The 10,690-nt window shown below is 41.5% G+C and overlaps 1 protein-coding gene across 1 annotated transcript; it reads left to right on the top strand.

The window, feature by feature from the left end:
* The first annotated feature begins 417 nt into the window (after positions 1–417).
* Positions 418–9,544, top strand: LOC108969719 (box A-binding factor). Its single transcript, XM_018934603.1, has 4 exons — positions 418–1,042; positions 6,428–7,375; positions 7,848–7,994; positions 8,213–9,544. Exons 1-4 carry the CDS (start codon positions 551–553, stop codon positions 9,542–9,544), a joined length of 2,919 nt encoding a protein of 972 aa, XP_018790148.1. The 5' UTR covers positions 418–550.
* The last annotated feature ends 1,146 nt before the right edge of the window (positions 9,545–10,690 follow it).

The raw sequence follows: 10,690 nt of genomic DNA, 5'->3' as shown, positions 1-10,690 counted from the left end.
TAACCATATCACATCAACTCGCTTACCTTAATCATTTTTTCTTGATAATTCAAGYTTTTAATAGGTGGCAACCCTTATTAAAAACGTATTTCTTTGGCTCCGTTCTAAACTCTCTGTAGCCTAATTAATGCTTTTCGTCTATTTAATCATTTTGATAATTACATTTTGTAACGAATGGCAACCTTGCTTAAGAACTTACTAAACTCCCACCTTACTTAAATTTATTTATTCTAACAATATTTCACCAACTCGCTTACTTTTATAATTTCTATATCATAATTAATTTTGTATTAGTGGCAACTTTTCTAAAAAAAATATTTTTTTTTTTTTTTGACTCCGTTGCAAAGAACCAAATTAATAATAAAACCTCTTAACTTTCTCCTTTTCACTTCTTTGCAGAACCTAAATCATTTACAACAACTACACAGAATTTCACCACACTTTCAACAACAACAGCGACAAACGCATCACTAACTACGTTGAACACCAAACACCGCACACWCGGCACTGCAGTGTCCACGCGCCTGCGCAGCGCCACGTCAAGCGCTAAATGATTGGCACGGATGAGATGTCATCCACTGGCATGGACATAAGTGAAACATTTCGCGCAGAGGAGCTAACTAAAACGGATTTTTTCGATTTCGTCTCGGCGCCCGAAATGGGCATTGGTATCGGTGTCGGCGCAGATGTGGTCGACATCGGTATGGGTGTGGGCAGTCTACATGCGGGCAGCGTAAGCACCGGCACACACCAGCACCATCAGCAGCAACAGCATACGCATCATCAGCAGCACAGTCACCAGCAGCAACAACAGCAACAGCAGCAGCATGCGCACCATCAACAACAGCAACAACAACACAGTCATGAGCAAAGCAATAACTTAGCCGGCAGCATGCCACACGATGGCGGCGGTGGCACCAACAGTGGGAGTGCTTGTGTTGGCGGACGTGTTGGCACGCCAGGTAATGGCAGCAGTTGCATAGATGGCGCGGATGGTAACAGTAATGGCAACAGTAGTGATCCCACATTGCAGGGCTATGAGGTGAGCGAAATATTCATTGATAACAAATTGAAATGGCGTTGGAAATTTCTTTTAGTTTTCTGCTAATCTGGCATATATGTATAACTGTAATTAACACAAGCAGGTTAGTAATTAGTTCAATATTGAGTCTATTTAGTTACCGAAATACTATGTTTTGGTGTTTTCAAACACAGTCTCTTTGGTCTTTCCAAAGGAGTGGTTCCACTTTCTCTGTTTCCCTCGCCGGCTACTGTGTCGAATACTTTAAGAGCTGGCATGTTTTCGTCCATTCGGACGGCATGTCCTAACCAGCGTAGCTGTCTTTTTTTAAATCGCTAAACTATCTCAATGTCGTCGTAAATCGCCGTGGCCATAAATTTCTCTCGAAAACTTATAACGTCGATTCATCAGATGTTGTCATCGTCCAAGTCTCTGCACTATATAGCAGGACGGAAATAATGAGAAACTTATAGAATTTGTATTTTGTTCGTCAAGAGAGGACTTTACTTCTCAATTACCTACTCAGTCCGAAGTAGCACCTTTTGGCTAGAGTTATTTTGCGTTGGATTTCCGAGGCCGGCGTTAGTGTTAATTCTGGTTCTAAGACAGACGAAATCATCTACGACTTCGAAGTTATGGCTATCAATAGTGACGTGGTTGCCAAGAGTGCGACAATTGTTTGTTGTTTGATGACAGGAGATATTTCGTATTGCCTTCGTTCACTACCAGACCCATTTGCTTTGCTTCCTTATCCAGTCGGAAAAAACTGAACTAACGCGCGGATGTTGAGGAAAATGATATCAACATCATCGGCATACGCCTGCAGCTGTACACTCTTATAGAAGATTGTATATYCTCGATTAAGCTCTGCAGTTCGAATTATTTTCTCCAGCAGTAGATTGAAGAAGTCATTAGAAAGACGCTTTATCTGAAATCTCATTTGGTAACGAACGGCTCGGAGAAGTATTTTATGATTCTATCGGAGCTTTTGCTATTTCTCAACGTCTGCTTATACAGTCATATTAGTTTTTCGGGGGTCCCAAACTCAGACATAGCGTCATTAAGGCAGCTTCTTTTCGCACTGTCGAAGGCGGCTTTAAAATCGACGAAGAGCTGTTCTGATGATTTTCCTTTCTCTGATGTTTTCTAAGAATTGGCATATGAAGAAATTTTATATCAAAGCGTATATCAACTGATTAATCCGTGATTCATAAAGGAMGAAGATTGGAGAGCTGAAGAAATGTGTATCAGCTGATTGATCTGTCWATGATCAGTGATCTAAAAAATGATGATTAGAAGATAAAGACCAAATTACATTCAGCTGACCTATCAGATAAAGCTCTAAAATTGACGATTAAATTTGTAACAGAGACCCAAGGAGTGTATCAGCCGATTGATTAATCTTTGAACTAAAACGTGATGATCAAATGATAAATAAAAAACGGCAGAGTATCAAACAGAGAAATATCGGCCACTCGATCGGTCAGTGAACAAAAAATGGTGATCAAGTGAGTAATAAGTAATCACCGAAATGAGCATCAGTCCATATTCTAAGTGATTGCCAACTTTGAACTGATTGAACAGAGACTCATCCTTTCACATACATATAGGAATGCAATATGCAAAAACTGGCCCACTAACAACGGCGATGGCAAAGRCAGTTTATATACCTATAATATTTATTTTTCTTCACCTAATTTTTCTTAACTCTATAAAGCGACCAAACCTGATTTCAATGAGTTCACCAGAGATTATGATGTTTTCACAGTCAAACAAAAAACAGAAAAAAAAAAAGAAAAAGCATAAATATATAAATAATTTTGCATTGCAACAACAATAAACCAGTGTTCCTGTCATGTCAGTTGTCGACTTAAAATACCGAAAGAATACAAATTCCGCTCAAACAACAAAAATAAAGTAAAAGATTGCGCGTAAAACGACAGCCGAGTAAATTGAGGGAACAAAATCAAAATGCAACAACAAAAGCAACTTGAGGGCAATACTAAACACAACAGCAGCAGTCAAAGCAGCACTTACAGTGCAGCAGTAACGACGAGACAGTAGCCGAAATAAAATGAAAAAAAGAATCCGAACGAATAGATGAAAGAAAGGCACTGGACTTGAAAAATCGATTGGCACTCAATGCGAGTGGACTCCTAGCGCTCGATGCTTGATAGGMCGGGCTAACAATGTACTGGTTGCTACCAAAATGCGGCTACTGTTGTTGCTGCTGCTGCTTCTGCTGCTAGTGCAATTGTTGCAGCCGCTTGGTAGTTGTTGTTCTGCATGTTGCACCTACAGACATCCTGTTGCAAACATATGCGATACTCGTAAAATTTTGTAAATTTCCMGTGTAGACAATGCTTGTTATTGCTCTGTTAGACACAAGTGACTGCGAGTGCGGGCGGGTGCAACTCAAATGCACAACAAAAACACACAAACGAAATGCAAAGGAAAATGCGAAAAGCAAAAAGCAAAAAGCAAAAAGGCTAGAACAGGTAACTGAAAGGTGAGCGCACAGACGAATTAGGTGAAGTGCCATAAATGCCATAAACAGCAACAACAACAATATGCGCGCATACAGCACGTATATGCGACAGTTTGCACGTGTGTGAGTTTGTGGTGTAGATGTGGTGAGTATGAGCCTAAGTGTATCAAGTTGCAACACATGCAACAATAGCCTTGGAGGGCATAGCCAAAAATTGACATGGCACGTGCTGCATGCAACAGCTCTATATGCACTTGGTGAACTTGCAACCACACTTGCAACAGCAAGGAGCAAACACTCGCTGTCCACAGCGATGTGGGGCACGAGCCAAACAACAGCTGGCTGACTTAGCTGGCTACCGCATGTTGCATTTGCCACGACTTATTCGGRCTGCTGGCTGCTTTCACAGCGCACATAGGCAACGGTGGCAAGCGTGCAGTCAAATGGACAGTTAGCCAGTCTGATAGTCAGCCTGCTGGCTCAAGTAGTCAGCCAATTGGTTAGATGCCACAGTAGCCGAGCGGCCGCAGCGGCAGCGGCAGCGGCAGTTTCATTGTTGCGCATTTTGTGGCATTTGAATGCGCAGTTGGTGCGGTCATAGAAAGTGCAAACATATGCGCCAACTGCACTTGAGCGCGCGTGTGTGTGTGTGCAGTGCTTATGCGCCTGAAATATTAAATTGCTTTTAGCAAAGAAAAAGTTCGAAAGTCTTTTCGTTTCACAGCCACAAATTTGTATTTATGTATATTTTCTTTATGTTTCTTCTTCTTCAYGCTATGTTTTGCACTTTGCATTGGCCAAACAAAGGACTTAAGCAGCAAACTCGTTGCCGCCTTTATATTTAAGTTTTTTTCACAACTTTTTTCGCTCATTGTTTTATTTTCGGTTTTTGTTTACATGTAATTTTTTTTTTTTTTTTTTTTTTTTTTTTTTTTTTTTTTTTTTTTTTTTTTTTTTTTTTTTTTTTTTTTTTTTTTTGATCAACTCCAGACAACAGCATGTGTTAGTTACAATAGTTCGATTATGTAAACGCATATAGAGAAATCACTAATGTGTGCGCTTTTAGCGGAAAACTCTACTTTTGTAACTGGTTTTCTTATGCTAATCGACGAGTTCGTTTCATTTAAAATAAAATTTAAGCAAAAAGCCAACAAAAAAATGTAAATTGGACTACACTGAACCTATAATACCCTTTACGGATGTATTTTTCATGCAAAAACGGTTGTAAAAAGACTTCTATATTGATTTTGAGCGCTCAGTTTATATGACAGCTATGTGCTATTGTAGGCTATTATTGTTCGGAGACTGTGGTGCTGCTTTCGACAAAAATCGACACCAAATTTCATATAGACATCTTTTCAAATAAGAAGGTGTTGAATACAGGCACTCGATTTCGATTTACCAGTTTGCATGGCAGCTATGGCATATTGGAATCTGATCTGAAGCATATTTTCCGGAGATTGTAGCATTACCTTGGAAAAATTATTTCGAGAATATATCTTGTAAAATAAAAAAGTTTTTCATACAAGAACTCAATTTTTATCAGCCAGTTTGTATGATAGCTATGTATGTGCTATGGCAAGCCGATCTGAACAATATKTTCTGAGATTAYGGCCTTAMTCTTGGTMATATTCTGTATCAMRTTTTGCAAAGACATGAAATCAAATAAACCGGTTTTTCAAATAAGAACTTGATTTTATTGGCTATGGTAAACCGATATCGGAGTTTTAGACATATGAGCAGCTTCTTAGGCAGAAAAGAACGTGAGCAAAATTTCAAGTCGATTTTTCAAAAATTTGGTGTAAAATATGTTTTGGTAAGGTCAAATCCTGCTCATACTAATAATCCTACTCAACAGAAAACTAATCAAAAAAAAAAAAAAAATTCAAGATGAAGCCTATCTATAGTAAGGGGAAGCATCGAAATCCTAAGTGCAGGAATTTACTCCGCTTAACCTAAACTACTTCTAACTCAAGACTCTCCAACAGAACCATCGGCTACGTAAGAAGAAAAACGTATTTCAAWGAAAAATTTTCAATCTGAAATCATCTAAAACGTAATAGTGCAGATTTTTTATTGATTTAAGTCTAAATACGGCATTCAACATAAGCCTTAGTCTCGCCTATTTCGTCAACATTGTCACAATATTTTTTTAACGCAAGCATCCGGTTGAGCACTGAAAATATAAAAAAAAACCGGGGAGAGCACAAGTTTGAGAAAACCGACGAAGCGGTTGTAATTCGAAACACAATGCCAACGTTTTCATTGAGGCACTTTGTTTAGAGCTWTCGAATACAAAAATATTCATTAAGAATATATCTCCGATATCTATCCATCTAGTATCCGCTATCAACAGATTATGTGCCCATTTCTAATAATTTGGAATGAAAGTTCACGGAGTTAGGTCAAAATTCTTGGAAGATGGTGCATTAGAAACGTTACTCGATGAGGWTTGGAAGTCATTCGCTAAACCATTTCAAAGCGACTAAATGCGCTGAGAATGTTTTAGAAACAATAAACATGGGTTCCTTAATACCAATGGGAGACACGAAAAARTGCTCCCTCCGCATGGCAACGCTCGCCCGCACATTGTCAAAGCCATTAAAACCTATATGTAAACGCTTAAACGAGAAATCGTACGACACTCGCTATTCGTTTCGCTCGATGGCTCAGAAGTAATTCCACTCACAAGATGGCATCCAAAAATGGCTTGATTCTKGATTATTGAATAACATCGCAAGATGACTAGTTTTACCGTAATGGGACTCAGGCTTTTCCAAAAAAATTATCTTCGAATAATTCATTTGTAACAATTTCTTTGGAAAAAATGACGTTTGTATAAAAAAAAATAGCGAGAACTTAGTTGCCTAGTTCTGTCTTTAATTTCATGCCTTCTCAACATATTTCCTCCCTTTTAGTTCTGGCACGCCGACAAGGATCCCACAAGTCGTCTGGATRCCACCATTTTTGAGGACCTCGACCGCTATTGTTGGCAACAACAGGCAGTTGTGAATGCCGCGGCATCGCCTGTGCCCACAACGGCCGCCACACACCAGCATCGTGCCACACCCGCTAACAGCTTACAGCATTCCTCGCATCTGCATAGCCCAGCATCGCCAAATCAAACGCATCCGCATCAACAACAACAACATCTACATCATCAGTCACCGCATCAGCATATGCACACACAGCAGCAGCAGCAGCAGCAGCAACAACAACAACACCAACAGTCAGCCACCATCCATCACACGCAACGACAAATGTCGCTCAACAATAGCAGTTCCTGTGCACAACAAAGCGCCACACAAGTTGCCAACAACAATGCAACAAGCAATAATACCGCACTCAGCCACAACCACAGCAACAACAACAGCAATAATAATAGCAGCAACAGTAACGGCAATGCCAGTATGACGGTGGATAACAGCGATGGCCAAATCTACACAATCACAGTATTAAATGGCAATGAGTCATGGCTGAAGCGTGAACCCGAGGATGCYGCTGCCCAACTGTCCAACACGCTGGATTTGGACAGCTTGCTCGGTAGCTTTCCGGGTTATATCAAATCCGAGTATCCCTATGATGAGAGTCCGTCTGGTTATGGCACGGCGGAGGGCAGCGGCCGGGATGGCAATATGACTGGTGATATGGTGAATGGGCTGGGGATGAGCGCGAACGCTGCAACGGGTCTGCATGGTGGCAATAGTGGGAGTGGTGTGAATAGTCAGCGTTTGCCCTCACTGGTGACGGCCATCTCRTTGGCAGGTGGTGTTGGTGGCATGGGCGGTGTCGGCAGTCCGTCGCAGTTGGCACAATTTCAAAACAACAACAATGACTGGCATATGGCGGATCACAATGCAGAGCAGGTGAGCAAAAAACAACACATRTTTGTTTGTATTTATGTTCAAGGTAGCGAAACCGGTTAAAGTTCTGGTTAGGTTTGCAATTTTTGTTCCGTTGATATATATATGGTTTGAAGTAAAGATAAGACAGTCAGCACTAAATGAAAAATCGAACGATTCTTCAATTAAATAAAGAAAAAACTCAGCTTTTTTTTGTCAAAAAGAAGGAGAGCTCTCCTAATTGGTCTGGTGTTAGGGTATCCTCAAATACTCTGTATATATATATATCTATATATATATTTTTTTTTTGTTTTTGTTTTTTGAATCCTATCGACACTTTTCGACTTGAAGTAGAGATGTCCAAATTATGTCCAAAATTAAAATCAGGAACTGACTCAAAATTTCTTAGGAAAGCAAACCTTATCGCAGTGCAATTTTAATCGCTGGCAATTCTTTTATGAATAGTCGATAAAAATATTCTCTCTTACTACTTTAGAACTCAGCTGAGTCCTTGCTGCGTAGCGCTTTGCAGGGTAAAGGTTATTCCAAAGGCATACACATGCAAAATGGCATTTCATTACTGCCCTCMTCACCCACAGTCAAGGAAGAGGAAATGCGAAGGCTACTCTTTCCACCAGATGCGGTAAGTAAGCTAAAGCAAACTTTGCAASTAGTCGTAGAACAAATTAAAGTAGTGCCTCCTATTTATATTGAAGAACACACCAAAATTCCCAAGCACAAATACTCCATCAATAACTGCACCTAACTGCACCTTAAATAAACTTTCATTTCTTCTGGCTCCAAACTCATCAAAACTCGTACTTTCCTCTTTCTTTGCGCTCTTCGCTCAACTCTCTACAGGACACACTCTCTTTCGGCGAYTCAGCGCTCAGCGCAGCCCAGATGTTTGAGGACACCCATGCCTCGCAGCTGGTTGGCAACCAGCATCCAAATGGCGGTGTCAACAGCGCAGGCGTGTCCAGCCTCATGGTCGACGATATGTTCCTATCACTAGAAAGTGCCTTCAGCGACGACTTCGAGAAAATCAAACGCATTGCCAATGAAGTGCAGCAATTCTGTTCGCCCACGTCGAGCGCCGATTATGGCGCCAGTGACGTATTGATGCAAATATCACCAGCAGCTGGCGCAAATGTGGGCGCTACGAGTGTGCAGCAGTTGCAGCAGCAACAACAACAGCAAATGCTTTCACCGGCAACAACGCCGACGAGCATGCCGCAACAACAGCAACTATCGCCATTGCCGCAAGCGACTATGCCAGCGCTGCACATGACGGGYCCGCAGTCGGTTGGGCAGCCAGCACCGCGCGTGTTGCATGCGCAACAACAGCACGTGGCTGGTGGTAAGGCCAGCACGGTTACAAGCAGTAGCGGCACCAGCAGCGGCAGCACTACCAAAGTGACGAAGAAGTACAAGCGCTCCACGTCCAGCACGCAACACCACAATAATAAYAACAACAACAATCCAAATATAACCAATCACAACAGCAGCGCGGGCAGCAGCGGCAGTGCCCAGCCAGCTGGCGGCGCCACAGCAAATGGCGCGAATGGCCCGACCAGCGGCGGCAGCAGCTCGAGCACCAGCAGCAACAGCCCCACCCATTGTAATGGTCAGCGCAAGGAGCGTTCGCTGCACTACTGCTCCATCTGCTCGAAGGGCTTCAAGGACAAGTACTCGGTGAACGTGCACATACGCACACACACCGGCGAGAAGCCCTTCACTTGCTCGCTGTGCGGCAAAAGTTTCCGCCAGAAGGCGCACCTGGCCAAACACTACCAGACGCATATGGCGCAGAAGCATAACGGYGGTTTGGTGAAGAGCAGTGGCGGCAGCGGCGGTGGTGGTGGCGGTGGCAACTCCAGCAAGCATCAACGTGCGGCAGCAGCAGCAGCGGCGGCAACAGCAGCAGCAGTAGCAGCTGCAGCTTCAGCGCAATCGGCGAGTGGTGGCATGTCCATCGTGCCCAATAGTTGCGCGGGCAGTGTGGTAGCGGCGGCTGTGCATCAACGGCAGCTGAATGTGGCAACATCGCTGGGTATGGCCGCGGGTGTGCGTGCGGTAGCCGGCGGTGTGGTGTCCACTGTCTCRGTGGGTGGACCAATGAACGGACCCACGCTGGGCGCTGTGAATACAARCGTGCTGCCACCTGCGAATGGCCTGCTGGCGAATCGGTAAAAGTATGTACTTATGTATGTGTAACGTTTTAGAAAATTAATTTGTATTTGTATTTTTCTGTTATTTAAGTAAAAAAAAATATATCTTGTTCCTAATGCTCAATACGAATACTCCTATGCACAAAACCAGCTATTGCCACATACTTGTACAAATGTCACGGTACATATGTGTGTACTCACACACTCGTTGCTACTAGTTCCCTTTATTTTTATAACTTTAACTTACTCTTAAATATATATTTATGCCTTTAGAGAATACTTTCACTCTGCGAAGTGCCTAAATACTTTAATTAGCATCCTATATACTCAGATATGCGCGCTCTACTATGCAAACATATGACTTCTAACTCATCGAATTTACACACACATTCCTATAAATATACTTAAATGCATAACTAATTACTTTAAAATACAGTTTACTTTTATTAGTTATCGATTCAAAGCTGTTTGCTCTTCGTCGCAATCCAAAAAACAAAAATTAATTGGTTTTAAAGGCATTAAAGAATATAAAAATTATGAAAAATATTTTTGTACAAGGTTTTCCAATAAAAATGATATAATTTCTTAAAAAAAACACACACTAATTGTTAAGGAATTTCAAATTTTTTTTATTTAGTGTGTACAATCGTTACAATTGAATTCCGAGTATAATATCACTCAAAGGGTCTTCACGACTTCTTTTGCAGCGACGTATGCGAAGAACCCAATTTTCGATTCCTTTTCACTAAATCAAGTCGTTCATATGTATGTCATGGATAGCACATTCAATATTGACTTCTAAAGCTTGAATTTAGTCTGGTTTATTGCTAAAGACCAATGACTTCAAATAACCGCACAAGAAGTAATCTAAATATGTTAAATCCCAACTTCTTGGCGACCATTCAATGTAACCATTTCTGGCAATAATCGATTCTCCTAACTGTGTGGCACGTAGTCACATTTTGTTGGAACTAGCTGTTGTTAAGATCAATTTCATCCAATTGCGATCATAAAAAGTTGGTAGTCATCGATCTAGAGCATTCTCTATTGGCATTAATTTGTCACCAGCTTCATTTCCAAAGAAGTACGGATCGCYGATGCCAACAGATCCAAAAGACAGTTGACGCATTACTCTGCTGAAAGTAAACCTCATCGAAGAAGATTCTTA

Source organism: Bactrocera latifrons, unplaced genomic scaffold (genome assembly GCF_001853355.1).
Source record: "Bactrocera latifrons isolate USDA-ARS-PBARC rearing strain unplaced genomic scaffold, ASM185335v1 scaffold_262, whole genome shotgun sequence".
Classification (NCBI taxonomy): Eukaryota; Metazoa; Arthropoda; class Insecta; order Diptera; family Tephritidae; genus Bactrocera; species Bactrocera latifrons.
Note: the sequence above shows the minus strand (reverse complement) of the source record. Positions and strands in the feature narration are given on the sequence as shown.